Genomic DNA, 17,896 nt, shown 5'->3' on the forward strand with positions numbered 1-17,896 from the left:
GCAGAAATGCGAGTACCGCCGCCCTTCACTGGCTGAACTAGTTCATCTCAGGGCCAAGAACTTATCATTGTTCAGCTGCTCATTCACATCAGACTCTTTGCAATTCACTGACTGACAGCGTGCCAGGCTTCCCTGTCCTTCACTATCTCCCAGAGTTTGCTCAACCTCATGTCCATTGAGTCGATGATGCCATCCAACCATCTCATCCTCTATTGCACCCTTCACCTCCTGCTCTCAATATTTCCCAGCCAAGAACTTAGTGAGAACAAAGTATTAGTCGTGGGGGAAGAGTCCAAGTATGACCTCAGTACTCAACCACCTCTGGCATTCTGGTACAGAGAGGGAAGACTGGAAATCACGCCCTGGTGTTTCCTGCTAAGTGTTAGTCACTCGGTCCTGTCCGACTTTTTGTGACCCCATGGACTTGTAGCTGGCCAGGCTCCTCTGTCCATGGAATTCTCCAGGCAAGAATACTGGAGTGGGTTGGATGTCCTTCTCCAGGGGATCTTCCCAACCCAGGGATCAAACCCAGATCTCCTGCATTTCAGGCTGATTCTTTACCGTCTGAGCCACCAGGAAAGGCTCTAAAAATTCACATCTACCCTCTTTCATTGCCAGCATCACAGGTGTTATGGGCTGAACTGCCTCCCCCGCCCAAAAAGGATCACGTTGGGGGTCCCAACGTCCCAGGAGCTCAGAACTTGACCTCAGAACGTGGCCGGATCCTCACAGAGGCCATTAAAGCTCAAACGAGATGACTAGGGCAGGCCCTCACCCCAACGACTGGCATCTTATGAAAGGGAGAGATTTCATCACGGAGACAGGTGTTCACACAGAGAAAACAGCCCGGCAGGCAAAGAGCGACGCTTCCACAAGCCAAGAAACAGCGGCATGCGCACAACCGCCAGGAGCCGGGGAGGCCCGGGCGCGCCCTCCATACCACTGCCTGCACCTGGGTCTCGACCTCAGCCTCCAGCACGGAGACGACCAACCGCAGCGCTGCGTCACTGGGGAGACCGACACAACATGGGTCAGACTGAGGCTGTAACTTGACAGGAACCCACGGATCTTGAGAGCCCCGCAAACCAGTCAAAATCAACACGAGACCTGGACGCCAACTGCCATCACACCGAGGAGGCCGGCGGCGGCTCTCGCGAGACCCGGACTATCTAGACCCGGACTACTGTGAACTTGGCGGCCAGGCGGAGGCCCCCTCAGGAACCACAGCTTGTTGAGGCCAAGCTGTCACTCACCGCCCGACAGGGCGGGGCCTCCAGCGACGCCCGCCCCCCCACCACAAAGGTCGGTCCGCGTCAGGGCTGGGGCCAGGACGCCCACGTGTCCCTACCCCCGCCTTACCTTCCCTCTCCCAGGGGCGCCCCAGGCCTCTGCACGGACAGCAGCCCAGCATCCACGCTGCACGAGTCCATCCGTTTCCGAGGAAGAGTGGCCCGGCAGGGAGCAAGGCCTGAGCTCGGCTCCTGGGCCCTCACACGCGACACCGGGTCTGACTCTGGAGGCAGGTCCTGTCCTCGGAGGTGAGGCTATTTCTACCGGACTCGCTGGGTTATAGACACTGACTCCTAACAAGTGGCTCATAATGACACACCTCAGCAGAGCCAGAGCTAAAATCTCTGGCAGCAGAATCTACAACTGGAAAACTGGGAAAAACAGGCAAAACAGATACAGATAAATTTGTTTTTAATAAAGGAGTTAATTTTCTTTCAATCCTATATAAAACAATAGCAATTAAAAACTTCATTTTTGAAAGTAAAATATTTACATATGAACAAGTAACTGTGCAAAATTTACATGAAAAAATGGAAAGACAGGGATTTCCTAAAAGACAAAATAAAAGGTGTAACAGTTTTCAGGTGTCCATAAAAAATACTGATCAGCATTCAGTTCACACGCGCGAATAAAGTCTAACATGAGAATTCACACAGAGAAAGCCAAAGTATTTACAGTCATAAAAGTACTATCAATAGACAATTTAATACAATAACCTCTGAAAATATAAAGAACCAATTAGTATATTTGTAATAAAAAAATAGGTACAAAGAAGGGGCTTTTGCTCTGGACGTCTGTAAAGTGGGCCCACAGCTTGCATACAGTCTCTTAGCAAAATAATTATAGTTACATAGCCATCTTCATGTTATGTGCCAAAAATTATGTACAATTACTGACAAAATACACCAACCATTTTTCAACACTTGATTCACACTGAGAAACAGTCTTTTGATGATTCTTCTCAACTTTGATTTTATTTCATCTAAGTTTTCACTTTTAGCTAAAAAACACAGTGCAAGTAAAATAGATTTATGCTGAAAAGGTTTTCATTTCTTTTAACTTTACAGCTTTACAAACAATAGCAAATAAAATGCATTTGTACAGATGCTGACCACACATTCAGAAGGAGCCGCGTCACCGGGGCCCCACGAAGCGGGACGAGCCCCGAGGCGCAGGCGGATGGTGGGCTGCCTGCTCCTCGAGGATCCTGAACGGAGGGGCGGGGGAGGGAGGGAGATAAATAGTCTAAAAAATCAGTTTGCTTTGCCAACTGACTAATACAAAAATAAAATAAGTGAAATGAGGTCACTGGCTGTAGACACACACCTACGCAGTAAGCTGGGTTGAACTAAACCAAATGCACAAACGATGGAGAAACCGCTATGAGGTGACAAGAGGGTAGCTAGTTATTTGCTAAACGATTCCATCAGTTTTTATATATGGCTTGTTTGGCAAGAAGGCCACTCAATCAAAGATGAGTTAGGATTTAATTGTCCTGTAAGAGTACCCGCAGGCCTCTGTGTTCTCTGTTACAGAAACATGTTTTCCTCCATACTGAAGAGTTGACTTAGAAACAGGAATATAAAACTGTTCCATTGTAAAGAGGTGGCTGTTTTTTAAACAATATCCCATTTGCTCGTTACAAAAAGGCGTAATCTGCAAATATATAAAAAGTCCCCAGGCGTCTCTGCTAAGAGGCCGCGTCCGTGCTACTTAAGGAATGCTTTGTACAGCAACAGTGAATGGCTTGTCTCACGTTCATTTTCTAAACAAAATATGAGGTCCCTGAGGTTGACCCGCGTGATCCTTTGCCGCGTGAACTGTCTGGGGGTTCCGACGCCGGAACTGCCTGGGACCGCCGAGCCTGGGCCCGAGCCCTGGTGACGAGAAAGGAGAAGACAGCCGAGTTAGTGGAGCGCAGAGGTGGGCAGGGCCCTCGGCGCTGGAAGGAAGGGGCAAAGCCACGTGCTACCCCAGGACCACAGGCCTGGGGGCAGCGCAAGGTTCCCTACAGGTGTCCCACGGAACCCGGCTATGGAGGAAGCCAGGCCTGGACAGGCTTAGGCCAACTGCTGGAGCCGCGGTGCTCAGCCAGTCCCTAACAGAAGGGGTGAGAGCAGGAGGCACGACCCCGCGCCCACCTCCAGGCCTGGTGCGCTCAGGCACACACTGGAAGATGCTAACCCTGCGACTCCCCACAGAGCTCAGACTCTGGCCCCGGGCACAGAAGGAAAGCGTGGTGGCTCCTGCCCCAAAGGGACGCAGAATGGCTCCAGGGCTTGTGGCTGGCATTGCTGGTGTCCAGGACTCAGGTGGGCTGGCACTGCACCTGCGGTGGCCATGTCACCTCCCACTTCGCCAACAAAGGCACGTTCCCAAAGCCGCAAGGTCCAGGCTCGTGGGCTGGGCGGGCTGGCAGTCGGCGAGCTGGGCTGCAGGACTCTTCGGTCACCGTGTCATCTGCGGCCTGGAGGGCGCTCCTCCCTCCCTTGGGCTGACAGCGGCCTGCACTGCTCAGCACCCAGTTTGGTCAGCCTGCGGGGGGATCCCGCCGAAGGTGTGAGCTCTGGTGCCTGCCTGCTTGCAGAGCTGGGGTTCTGGGTGCCTTCCCGCCACGTCGCCGCCCCCCCAGCTGCAGCATCCATGATTTCAGCACGTCTGTCACCGTCTCTATCCGACACTCGTGGACACAAACCACACAACTTCCAACTGGACGGGTCTTCGTTTTCCATTCAGAATGAACAGGAAGTGTCTGTATTCTGATGGTTAAAGTTGCTCATTTGTATTTCAAGTGCAAAACTTACAATGGAACTTTTACAGTGTTTTCTCAAAGTTTAAGAAAGTGGGAGCCATGAGTCCTGTGATGCTGGAGGAGGCCGCAGTGCAGCAAGCGGCCAGCAGGTGGCAGGCGAGGCATCCCATGCGTCTTCTGTTAATTTACGAGTTCCTTACACCCCCGCCTTCAGAACCTTAATCACCAGTCCCTCCTCCAGACAAGTCCTCTGGTGACTACTTGTCCGTGTTTGAAACAACTACTTTAGGTTTTCTTGCCAGTTTTCCCTGAGTCTCCGTAACAGCCCTGTAGGAGCATTTTGGGTACAAAACAAACAGCACTCCTGAAAAGGCGGTGATGAAAACACACAACCGAGAGGAACCAGGAAAACGGGAGCTGGCCTGCGCCCGGGGCCCTGGGGGTCTGCACCCTCAACATGGGGAGCCTGCAGAGGCCAGTGTCTGCAGAGACAGCTGGGAGGGGCGGGCGGGGCCCCACCTGACCCCGAGGCTCGCGGAGAACAAAGCGCTACCTAAACCGTGGGCCAGGCGTCTTCTGTGACACTTGCTACAATTCTGGACCATGTCTGATGCTCTTACTTTCAAAATAGTTCACCAACCAAAACCAGCTAGAAGGGTGAGGAGGGCTCACTTCAGGCACAGAATGTAAAGGATGCTGAAACTCAGAAATCAAGGTAAATGATATTTTAATGAAATCTTTTTTAGAAGTCAAAAGTGGCTCCAAACAAGACAAGCAGGCATTAGCACAGCCCTCAGCGGGACTCCAGGGCTGTGGCCATGCTGGCCACACTCATCATGTCTCAGGCTCCAGTGGTCACGAGGTGGCCACATGTCACTCTTTCGTGGACTTTAACAAGAAGGCTGCGCTCAGAGGCCTCCTACCTGACACTAAATGTCGTCCGATGTCATAGGGTGAGTGCCAGCCTGTGACCGACTGGCTCTGGGGAGTCCTGGCCACAGAAGGTGGTCACAGGAACCCAGTGCCCAGCCTGCAGGAAGCAGCCCTGGGTAATCGGCAGTGACCTCAGATGACAGAAAACTGCATGGCAGATGCCAGCGTCCACGTTCACCAAGAGGCTCAAGCACAGAGGATGATGGGTTTGCTCTGTTTTGCATTTGCAGGCGTTGGGGTTAAAACACAGCAACCTTGGACCCCAGCTCCCCGCCTGAAAGCACTGTGTGAACTCAACCTGTCCCATTCCAAGACTGTCGTGAGATCAATGAAAGGGTATCCCCTACTGTCTCCTTTGAAGGCAACCTTAACACTGTCAAAAATGCCACAGGCAACTTGACAGGCAACAAGCACTCAATGTGGAAACCAAGTGGAAACAATCACCTTAGCCCCAACCTGCCTGGCTCACCGGTCACTTCACTCAGGCCCCCAGAGCCATGCACAACCGACCATGGCACCTGGCTGCAGCTGCAGCAACCTGCCATGGGCCCTCCCCAAGGTGGCAGAGAGCACCAGCCTCTCGGGGACTGTCTGGGGGAACTCACGTGGGGGGCCTTACTGCCACTCCCCCCAGAGCCCCTACAATAGTAACAAGAGGTCCACACCCGTGAGAGGGTGTCTGAGTGATACCCCGGTGTGCTAGGTGGTGAGTAACATAGGTCAAAGTACCAAGAGCATAGACACCCCTGGCTCGCTCTGGACCTCTTCACACCAGTGCAATTCCCAAGCTTGTCCACGCCTGAGCACAGGCAGCTGGAGGGCGCCAGGGACCCCTGGCACTTGGCTGAGGAGAGCCAAGGTCACCCTGGTATCTTCCATCATCTCCCCCAGGGCTGTCCAGAACAGGGAGGGAACATGGCATCCGCAATCCGCACAACATGAAGACGCAGCCCGGGCCCCACAAAGACCGAGGAGGGGGGCTGTGCCCCCATGACTCCAAGCAGCAGACACAGCAGCGAGAGAGTCCTCCTCCCACCAGAGCAGGCGGAGGGGGGGGGGGGGCGGGGGGGGGGCAGTGCCTAAGTGCACACCAAGAAGAGAGTGGGGGGGATACAGGGTCCTGCGGGCGCCACCAGAGGACCTCAGCCCTCCTCATCAGGACAGACACCAGCTAAGTCACTGGGTTCTGCCAACAGTCAGGAGAGGGCGCCATCAGACCACAAAGCTTGTCAACACCAATACCACAAAATTAACAAGAGGAAGATCAGCAAGTCCACCACGAACCACCACAAAAAGTCAGAAAATGAAATCCCACACATATCAGGGCCAAATGCAATCTAGAAAAATAAGCCACTACAAGACAACACTTTCAACAAAAAAATGTACTTACACATTTGAGCGTACGAAAATCACCTTGAATCAAAAACTCAAAATATAAGGGCAAGATAAATTAAAAGCCAGAAAGAAACAAGAGTTGACTGACTCAAGAAAGAAAGGAGAAAAAAAGACAAAATTATCTCATACACAAATATAAACTGGAAGGTGCTCAGGGGAGAAAAAACTCGAATAAAAATTCATAAGAATTCAGAAGAAGAGCAAAACAACCGAATAGAAAGGAGACAAAGAAAAAAAAAATTAAAGGGCCAAGAAAACACAGGGTAAAGGAAGACACCGAAGGAGCACATGCGCTGAGCCGTCAGAGCCCCCAGAGAGGGAGGCACACGTGAGGGCAGGAGTAATATACTAAACTATAATCTGAGAAAACTTTCAAGAAATAGAAACCAAAAAACCAAACCTACATGGACAAGGCAAGTGGGCACCTGGGAAAATTAACCCATAAAATCCACTTTGACGAAGCCTCATAAAACTGTCACTTTTCCAAGATAAATTAACCTGGAATCAGGCTTTCCCAAACCCATGCTGCTGCTGCTAAGTCGCTTCAGTCATGTCCAACTCTGTGCGACCCCACAGACTGCAGCCCACCAGGCTCCCCAGTCCCTGGGATTCTCCAGGCAAGAACACTGGAGTGGGTTGCCATTTCCTTCTCCAATGCATGAAAGTGAAAAGTGAAAGTGAAATCGCTCAGTCGTGTCCGACTCTTCGGGACCCCATGGACTGTAGCCTACCAGGCTCCTCGGTCCATGGGATTTTCCAGGCAAGACTACTGGAGTGGGGTGCCATTTCCTCCTCCTTCCCAAACCCATACAGTAAGCCAAAGTGAAAGCTGGTCGCACAGTATCCAACCCCATGGACTACAGCCTGTCCAGCTCTTCCATCCATGGAATTCTCCAGGCAAGAGTACTAGAGTGGGTTACCATTTCCTTCTCCAGGGGATTTTCCCGACCCATGAATTGATCCCAGGTCTCCTACATTGTGGGCAGATTCTTTACTAACTTAGCCACTGCTACTAAGTTGCTTCAGTCGTGTCCAACTCTGCATGACCCCATAGACAGCAGCCCACCAGGCTCCCCCGTCCCTGGGATTCTCCAGGCAAGAACACTGGAGTGGGTTGCCATTTCCTTCTCCAATGCATGAAAGTGAAAAGTGAAAGTGAAGTCACTCAGTCATGTCTGACTCTTCGCCACCCCATGGACTGCAGCCTACCAGGCTCCTCCGTCCGTGGGATTTTCCAGGCAAGAGTACTGGAGAGGGGTGCCATCGCCTTCTCCGAACTGAGCCACTAGGGAAGCCCATATACAGTAAGCAATGAAAAGCATTAAAAACATCACTGAAAGCAAGCATGAACCAACATTATTATATCCAGCCTGACTGCCCTCCACATCCAGGCCACAGAAAAACCGTTTCAACTCACAATATGGCGGGGGACTCTGCACCTGAGCATCGTGATAGCTCAGACACAGGTCAGGGTCATCCCAACGAGAGAGGGCAGAGAATGTGCAGAAGGGAGAAATAAGCATTTATAATATAAACGCACAGCTGGTGCGACAACAAAACCGAGGAAGTGGCCAGGAGATGACACCGTATGCCATGACGAAGTAGAAATGACGTGACAAAGCGTGAGACGGAAGGGGTCACAGGAGCCACTAGGGAGACTGTGTGGCCGCCTGGGGCCAAGGAGAATGCGGACGTGAGCTAAGAAGCCCAACAGGAAACACGTGAAAACCTGGGGTAAAGACACCCAAACACTCACATACAAAAGTGACCACTAGAGCAGAGTCACACACCTTCCTAACACAATCATCTTAATTAAGGAGCAAAGACTACACATCACACCAAAACACACAGCAACTGTAAAAAAAATAAAATAATCATAATCATAAGAATCTGAACCCACAGAGTCTGAACCCACATGTCAGCTGTTATCAACACAAATGATGGGCTTAACTCGCCTGTGATGGAAAACCACTCGCCAGCGGGACTCAGAAGACAGGCCCCTGCTGCACACTACACAGAGGGGCAGCTACAGGAGGGGCCATGGGCCCAGGAGGAACAGAGGCTCCAGACCAATGGAACAGGAGAGCAGGGGAAACAGGCCTGACTGAGGACAAGGGAGACACCAAGCCCACGGGGCACAGACTGATACTTTGTGATGCTAAAAATCGCAACTGCCTGTGAAGATACAACACTTACGGATATGTACATATCAAATACCACGGCAACCCCCAGAAAAGCAAAACCTGCAGGAGATGCGAGGAGATGAAGACAGAGACACTGACAAGGGTACTGTGGAGCTCCACATCCAGCAAAACACACCAGGTGGATGGAGACAAGCCGAGACAGTCGGTATCATCCATGAGGTTCTGTAAACCCTATGAGAGCCGATACCCTGTCCTGAGAATGAGCACCCACAGCGCATTCACAAACACTGAGTATCCCTGCTGCCCAGCAGGTCTGCAAAACTCAACAGCCTGGCAACACATGGTCCGACACGTGTCCCAGCACTGGTCCTCCACGGCTCCAGGGAGACACGGCCGACCCCATAGTTAGAGCAGGAAGACATGAGGTGAGCCTAGCAAGTCTGTGGTGCGGGAAGGTGAGGAACCTCCCAGAGGCAGTGGGTTAAGTGAGAGGAGAGAGAAGCCAAGCGCAAGGGGCTTGTGGTAACTGAGCAGGGCCAGGACAGGAGACCCCACTGCAACCCCCGCCGTGACAGAGGCAGGTAAGGAATGGAAGAGGCAGAGTTAGCAGATTCCCCCAACAAAGGCCCAAGGAGAGCCCGAGGCCCCGAGCAGGGAGCAGTGACACCAGCTGGGAGGAACAGTGGTCAGGGGAGCACAGCCCCAGAATTCCCCACAAGACTCTCATTAAGAGAGGAAATGGATTTTCCAGCAGGGACACCTGCAAGCCCACCTGAAGCACCACCCGCAGTGGGACTCCCGGGTGTCACCACCTCCTGAGATGACGCGTTGAGGACACAGCACAGCTGGGGCGACACTCCAGCCACGTTATACCACCCGGATTTCACCGAGAGGAAACTGACAACGCACCCAGAACGAGAGACCGTCTACCAAATAACCGATAAACACTCTTCAAAGTGTCAGGTCAGGAAAGACAAGGAAGCACGGAGGGCTACAGAGACCGAACGCCAGGACAGGGCCCTGCAGCATCAGTGGAGAGCAGGAACGATCAAATACAGGGGAAATGTGCAAAAGCCATGTCGGACTTAAAAAATCCAAACTATACAAAGAACTCTAAAACCTCAATAACAAGAAAACAAACAACCCCATTTTAAAAGTGGATCAAGGATCTTAAAAGGCACCTCACCAAGAAGATATGTAGATATCAAACAAGCACATGAAGAGATGCTCCACATCGTATGTCATTAGGGAAACACAAATTAAAGCAAAGAGACGCTACCACGTAACTATGAGAAAGGCCCAAACCCAGAAGACTGCCAAGGCGAGTGCTGGTGCGATGTGCGGCGGCAGGGACGCTCGTCCAGCGCTGGTGGGGACGTGGAGCGGTACAGTCACTTGGGAAGACAGGAGGGCGGCTTACAGCAAAAGTAAACACACTCTCACCACACAAAACTGTGTCCCTGGTATTCACCTGAATACGTTCAAAACTCACATCCACATGGAAACCTGTACACAGATGTTTACAGCAGCTGTATTCATAACTGCCAAAACTCAGAAGCAACCAAGATGTCCTTTGGTAGGTGATGTTTAAGTAAAATGTGGTGCACCTAGGCAATGAAATAGCACCAAAATGAAGTGTGTTATCAAGCCATGAAAAGACAGGAGGAACCTTAAATACATTCCGCTATGTGAAAGATGCCAGTAAGAAAAGGTAACATTCTGTCTGGTTTCAACTCTATGACACGGGCAAAGACAGAACTATGGAGTCAGTAAAAAGATCATGGGTTTCCAGGGAGTGGGGGGAGGGAGGGATGAACAGCCAGAGCGCAAAGGATTTTTAGGGCAGTGAAAATGCCCTGTGTGTGACGCTATGCAGGTGGATGCATTATTATATACATTTGTCCAAAAGCACAGAATGTACAACACAAGAGTGAGCCCTGATATGAACTGTGGGCTCTGAGCGGTGATGGATGCCAATGCAGGTTGGTCAGCTGCAACAAATGCACCATCTGGCGGGGGTGTGGATGATGGGGGAGGCTGTGCCTGCGGGTGGAGGGCAGAGGCTCAGGGGAAACTGTACTGTACGTGCAATTTGACTGTGAACCGAAAACTGCTCTAAAGTATGAAGTTTACTTATTTTAAATTAATTCTGAAAGACAAAATCCAGTAATGTCTTGAGTTCACAGTTATCACAGCACTACTTCACATCAGGAAGTTGAGTAAGGGCTACACAGAAACTCTACTCTTTATGTAACTTTTCTGCAAGTCTAAAATTGGCTCATAATAAAAGTTCTTAAGACATACCCTTAAGGATATAGTCCTAAACTAAAAAAAAAAAAATTAAGCCTTATCTCTGATGAAGAAAAGCACCTGAAAGACTTTTTTAAGTTCCAGATTTTGTGTTCGTTATCACACACAAAACTCACTTTTCCAAAAGTCCAAAATCAGGCACACCCACAATACATGAAACCACGCCCCCTGGGCTTTCAGTGACGTGTCTCCACTGTCTCCTTGAGGTGCTCTATCCCCCCCAACTCCACTCTCCTCCGCACACCCACACCCTCCCCGCTAGGCTCTACTTTGTAGATATTTCAATGCCTAAGACAGAACTTGATCAACATGCCCTTCCCCTAGGCCCTCACCTCCCAGCACAGGGACCCCAGCGGCCAGAGTGGTTGTGGGATTGGTTACACTGAGCAAAAACAAAAAAGAACCAAATATTCTGAGACGAATGGGAACTTGATGTCTCACTGCCTGTGAAGGGACTCCTAAGGAAGGAAGGGGAGGAGACTGGAAGAAGCCCTGAGGTCCTAGACTAGAATTTCAGGACCCACTGGAATGTGTAGGGTCATTCTAGATACAGAGAGGCGCACACATGCACACAACTGTGCACAAACACACGTTCCAGACTGAGTGCTGGGGCCTCCGGGGCCTGGGGCAGGGACCCCGTGGCGACCAGCACGCACAGTGCTCAGACACTGGTCTCCAAATATTACCCTCCACTGCAGGGAAGCTCCCAGGTGCCACGTGGGGGAGGGCAGGGGAGGCACCCGGACACCTCTCATGCTTACAGGTTGAGGGAAACGTTTCAAAAGGATATAGAACCAGCTCGAAGAAGCTTCCACTGATCAATCTAGAAACAACGAGAGCATTGATTACACCCCCTGAACACAGCAGGATCCATGTGTCCACACACGGTGATGAGTGGATGGATGGATGGAGGAGGGTGGGAGGGAGGCTCTTCTTCACAGCAGAAGGCAACCAGTAAATGTGGGGGCATGATGGACACAGCGCCACAGCCTGGCCCCTACCCTGGAGGTCCTGACGCAGTGGGAGCCATGCGTGGGTGCTGAGGCCAGGGGAGGGGTGACAGGGACAGAGCAGTGCATGACCCTGGACCCCTCCTCACACAACACTAATAAACACCAAGGGACTAGACAACTACACAGTGGGGAAGGCTGCTTTCTTAACCAAGCGCTCAGTCAGGTAATCAAGGCTAAGGTCACTAGCAGCAAGAAGTCCATACTGTCGGCCTAATGACATTGAGGATCGCCCAACAGAACAAGAAGCCTGTCCTCTCTAACACTGTCAGGAATGCAGGCATCAGGCACAGGCTCACAGCACGTGCCAGCTGGACACTGCACACGCCCTGGACAGGTGGTGAAGTGCAAGCAGGTCTGGGAGCCTGGGCCATCGGGGTGTGATGTCCTGATTGCGGGGGGGAGGCGGGTGCAGCGGTAACCTAAGAGCATGTCCAGCATCATCAGCATTTTAGGGGTGATGGATATCCGTCGGGAACAGATTTTGTACACATCATGTATAACACACAAGTGCATAGGCACACTGCGTGTGTAGAGAAGAGGTGCTGAAATAGAGGTGCTAAGTGTTCAGAACCGAGGATCTGGATATGGAGATTCTCACACTGCTCTTTCAACTTTTCTAAAGATTTGAAACTATTATAAATTAAAAGAAAACATGTTGAAAAACGTTAATCAATATTTTCTGGAAAGACAGTGCCAGCGGCATCAGAGGTTCTTAATCTTCCCAAAGGCCAAAGAAAACCCAGAGCAGCTAGGAAGCAAAACCAAACGCCAGCAGGCAACACATAGAACAAAACCAGTGGAGACGAGCTGCAAGCAGCCACAAGCCTGGAGACTACCTCAAAACTATGCGCGGAAAGCTGCCGGGCACCTTTGAGGTCTCAAACCCTCGGGGTCTTCACCAAGAAGAAGGGCAGGTTCACCTGAGAGCGGCCACTAGACCGGGCTGGTACTCTGACTGTGGCCTTGCCACCAGGAGCTCTGCCTGTGACCAGCCAGGGGCCCACACGAGAGGAGCGTACTCCTCTGAAGCTGAGCAGGACAGGACAGAGGAGACAAAAAGGTCCAGCTAAGAGTCGAGAGGGGCAGAGCCAAGAATCACAGACAGCACACGGGTCACCATGTGGAAACTATGGAAGAGGAGCTCAGTGAAGCCAGCACATCTTCAAACTGCCTCCTCCTGAAGGTTTAAGACCACACGGTTCACACAAAAGTGAACCACGAAAAGGCTGAACCCCAGACAAGCTGCCCTAAGGAAAAATGAGAATAAGGAGCAGAACACCACCCAGAGAGATAATGGAAAACACCAGAGACACAATCAAGAAGAGATCAAAACTATCATGTCTATTTCCAAACAGAGACACTGAGAAAATGATAAAATGCGTGAAGAACAACATAAATCAGGATTAGCAAAACTTGGAAAATGAGCTGACAAAGTCAAGGAAAAACTAGAAACAAAAGAGAATTTCAGTTGAGAAATGAAGACTACACTAAAAAAGAGCACAGGAGCAAATAAAACAAGTAAGGAAGAAAGAAGACAGTGAGGATGATAAAAAGCACCAAACTTTTTAAAAGAGAGATGAAAAGGATATAAGAGAACAGGCAAATACTGACGGTAGATACGAAAGATACAACATGTGAATAACAGGAATATCTGAAGACGAAAACAAAAACAAAAAAAACATTCAAGAAAATGTTCCTGAATACAAAAACATTCAAACTGCATGTTGAACGAACACAACCTCTCCCCAAGAACAACAACCTAAAAACAGCCGATTCCAGGTAAAATGCTTGGCTTTAAGGGAAAAGAATTCTGTGGGCAACTTCGGGCAGAAAGAACATATGAAACACAAGAGAAATAAAATCAGACAGTCATCAGACAGACAGCAAACCTTTTACACCAGGAGAAAATATCTAATGTAACTACTTACTCAAGGAAGAGTCTCAAGCAAAGAACATGTGAGCCAAGGATTTTATAGCTATCAAAACTGTCGTCAATGTGCACAAATCTGGGGAACTCAGCCCCCAGGAAACATCCCAAAAGAATCCAACAGAGAATAAGATTTGGAAAGTCAAATGACTAAACAGATATCCCCACAGACTAGTCAGTATTAACCATCAAGTTACTTATGGAACTAAGACTACCATGAAACAGCCACGTGACGTAACCAAAACACACGCGAGTGACCGTCCTTGCCCGAGTACAGCCCACCCTACGTCCTCATTCCCGATGTCCAGCCAAAAGCCCAAGGCCTTTCCTAGGAGTAAGGATCATACCCCATGCAAGACCCACCCTGACCTCACAGGGAAGGCAAATGTGCCGACTGAGCCCCGCTGGGTGGGATTCCCACAGACCCTACTGAACGCCAAAGCAAGACACAAACACACATGTTCAAGATGAGCAGCCGGTTGCTGAACTTAAACAAGCATTGACACTCTTCAGAGGATGATGATATATCGTTCACAACGTCCAGCATATAAGTGACAATGACTAGACATGCAGAGAGACAGGAAGCTGTTACCACACTTGCAGGGAAGAGCAGTCAACAGAGATTGAGTCAAGATGACCCAGATGTTGGATTTGACAAACCATCAGAGCAGCTTTTACAAAGAGGTTCCAAGAATGATGGGAAAATCTGGCTTCAATAAGGAGCAGACAGGGAAATCTCAGCAAAGAATTAGCAATGATTAAAAAAAAAAAAAAAAAAAAAGACCTAGGCAGAAATCCCAGAGCTGCAAATATGTCAACAAAGGAAAACTTCACTGGACAAGCAAGATGATAGAGAATCTGAAGATAGATCAGTAGAGATTATCCAGTCTCGAACAAACAAAGTGATTACAGAAAAACAGGTACAGACTCAAGAGACCCACAGGGCAATATCAAGAGAACTAACAGAGGTATACCTGGGAAACCCCACAGGAAAAGACTGAAACAGAGAAAGGTTTGAGGAAGTAAAGGCAAAAGTGCTGCAAATTTGAGGAGAAACCGTGACCTACCAACCGAAGAAGCTCAGAGAAGCCCCAGCAGAGGTCAAGAGAACCAAGTCTAAACAAACAAAGACGACAAACTCCTAAGAAGCAAGACAGTCATCTTGAAACTCATGACTAACAGGAAACAAGGATCAACATCACAGTGGAGCCCTGAATACTACGCAACAACTTCCTTCAGGGTGCAGACGGTCACACGTTCATGGCTGTGTTCAGCTCTAAGAAAGAACAGGAGCTCTGTAATTCTGCAGAGCACACTGGAACACCTCCCATCTTCTTTGCGAGCTGGAGCAAGACAACACGACTAAATGAGAATAGGAGCTCCCTCAGAAAAGAGAGAGAGACCAGCACTAAACTAGGCCTCAGGAGATAGGGAAATGTAAAGTAGCTAAAATTCTTAGAATCGCTTTCCCTGTTCGTCTGTCATTCTATTAAATTTAGTTATACGTATCTGGATTTGCTTGGCCTATTCAAGAAGGTGACAGAAATTAACTTTAGAAAAAACAGAGCTGAAAGAAAAAAACTGTGACTACTCAGGGAAAATTTCATTCAAAATTTTGAGGAGGAAATTCAACCACTTTCGAGTAAACAAAAGCTGAAAAGACCCCATCACCACGTAGACTGCACTACCAGCAACCCTAAATGCTGTCCTTCGAGCCCAAGAGCAATCCTGCCGATGGAGACCCGGAGCTCAGGGAGGGGCACAAAACATCAGAAATGGCAAATCAGCAAGGAAATATAAAAGACAATGTTCTCTTTCTCCCTGAGATTCACAACTGGCAGTTTAAAGAAAAAAAATCACGATACTTTAAAGGAGGATTTGTAATTATATATAAAGATACAAGAGCAAGCACAACAGGGAACTAACAAAATGTGGACAAGTAGAACCAGGCCACAGCTTTCCTTGTGCTGGGATCTGGGCTCACCTCATGTCCACACTCAATGAGGACAGTCACCTCAAGGAAGGTCACTCTGCTGACTGAATGCCCCGCATGGCCTCCAAAGTCAGCCTAAACCTCACTGTATAAGCTACAGAGATCAAACCTCCTCCTGCAAAGGGATGGCTCAAGTGACATCCACAAATAGGTTGATTTGATATAAAGCATCGAATGTAAAACGTATTCTGAGGGCGGTGAGACAACATGTAAATGGTGCGAAAGCCCGACTCCCTGGAGGGTGAGCGGGAGGCTGACGCCCGAGGCCCTCCAGCCCCTGTCCCTGCATCCGAGCGGTACCTCTGGTCCCGATCCCGGTCCCGGGGAGTCCACTTTCCTCTTTTTCCGGGGCCCGATGGCGGCTAGTGCTGTGAGGTTGGCATCTCGCTGCCTCATCTGTGCCAGTTCTTGTTGCTGCATCTTTGTTTTGAAAAGCAAACAGAGACTGTCATTTCATGCATCTTTTTTTTCTTACTACAAAAGTAATACACAGACACCAAAGGGTTTTCCAAATTTTTCTAAACTTTTAGTTTGACTTTTTTTTTAAACAGGAAGTATAGTTTACAATCATAAAAGTAGTAAAGCAATAATAAAAACATTTTTTTAAAGCTCAGAAAACATGAGCAAATTTTGAGAGTACGGAGATCAGATGCCCCAAATGAGAAATTACCATGAAATGTAAAAGCAGGACACAAACGGTTTGCACAGGCAAACACCTGGAGAGGTGTTGGCCGCTACGTGGAGGCCACTGCAGGCACACCATCACTTCCTCAGCCTCTCTCACCCATCAGCGCTCAGGCTGAACACACACACTTTCCAGTGTGCCGTGCAGGTTCTTGGACTAGAAAAGCTTACCTCCTTTGCCTTCTGTTTCAACCTTAACTGTTCTGGATCTTCTTGTCTGGATCGAGACTATTTTTTCAAACAGGTAAAAAAGAAAAATAAGTTATGACCTAAACATTTCTCATCCGACAAACACGTTACCTTATTTGTGACATAACAAAATCTAAGTCTTACAACAGAAAACATCAAATTTTTTAAATGCTTCTAGCCAAAAGATGAAAATTTATCATCACAAAAAACAAACATTTTTGAGAAAATCAATACCACTTGGACAGAAGAACCATGGTGTGGCCTGTGGCAGGTCTGCCAACTGCAGAATCTGATGTGATATGACACAAGGATGTGCGTGCAGGCAGCCCACAGGGCTCCGCTCAGCTAGGGACCTGCCCACAGTGAGTAACCGCTGCTGTTCGAATGCTCCCCGCCCCATGCACCGTGTCATGAGGTCACCCCCAAATACTGCTCGGGCTCCTGGACACCCCAAGTATGTGTATGAGTGCTCGGGCTCCTGGACACCCCAAACGTGTGTGTGAGCGCTGCAGCTCCTGGACACCCCGAATGTGTGTGTGAGCACTCTGGCTCCCAGACACCCCGAGCGTGTGTGTGAGCGCTTGGGCTACTGGACACCCCGAACGTGTGTGTGAGCACTCCGACTCCCAGACACCCAGAGTGTGTGTGTGAGCGCTCAGGCTACTGGACACCCCGAACGTGTGTGTGAGCACTCCGGCTCCCGGACACCCCGAGCATGTACGTGAGCGCTCCGGCTCCCGGACACCCTGAGTGTGTATGTGAGCACTCCGGCTCCCAGACACCCAGAGCCTGTGTGTGAGCACTCAGATGGAGATGGGAAAGCTGAGTGACCCACAAGCACTTGCCTTTGCTGCCCGCATTAAGATCTCTCTTTCCTGTTCGTCTTTTCTCTGTTTTTCAATTTGATCAAGCTGTTCAAAAAATTTGAGCTGAGCCCGGACATCACTTGCCTGTTCGTATCTGTCATCATCCTACAAAAAAGTGAAAACACTGTTTGTGATAAACTTGGGAGCCCAGCCAGACAGTCGGCGTACCGCTTCCGGCCTCCCTCAGCCCAATCCCCAGGCTAGTGCGCAGACTCCAACGTCCCCCCTCCACCTCCCAGCTCCACATCTGATAAGTGCTCTGGACGCTCACATGCCGTCGCAGGTGAGTCTCCTTGGGGCTCACGGGGAAGTTTCCATTTTATACACTTTAGCATCACTTGATTTTTTTTTTTTTTTGGTGCCAAAATCCAGGACTGAACATCATTTGATTTTTTTTAAG

The 17,896-nt window shown here is 49.6% G+C and overlaps 1 protein-coding gene across 6 annotated transcripts in view; it reads right to left on the minus strand.

Moving 5' to 3' along the window:
* Positions 1–1,684: 1,684 nt before the first annotated feature.
* Positions 1,685–17,896, minus strand: part of TAF4 (TATA-box binding protein associated factor 4) — a 65,028-nt gene continuing 48,816 nt past the window's right edge. For 4 of the 6 annotated variants that reach the window (XM_086332768.1, XM_086332765.1, XM_086332767.1 and 1 more), the window contains 4 exons: positions 17,476–17,601; positions 16,613–16,669; positions 16,058–16,177; positions 1,685–3,167 (listed from right to left, as the gene is read on the minus strand). In XM_086332768.1, the coding sequence (XP_086188894.1) occupies positions 3,000–3,167; positions 16,058–16,177; positions 16,613–16,669; positions 17,476–17,601 (471 nt within the window). In that variant the 3' untranslated portion in view covers positions 1,685–2,999. Of the gene's footprint in view, positions 3,168–4,189; positions 4,370–10,542; positions 11,648–16,057; positions 16,178–16,612; positions 16,670–17,475; positions 17,602–17,896 lie in introns of those variants that run through there. The other 2 variants (XM_086332770.1, XM_086332769.1) reach the window with 2 other exon arrangements.

The sequence above is a fragment of the Bos grunniens genome, chromosome 13 (assembly GCF_055505025.1).
Source record: "Bos grunniens cultivar Pamir isolate PY7600 chromosome 13, Bosgru_T2T1.0, whole genome shotgun sequence".
Lineage (NCBI taxonomy): Eukaryota > Metazoa > Chordata > Mammalia > Artiodactyla > Bovidae > Bos > Bos grunniens.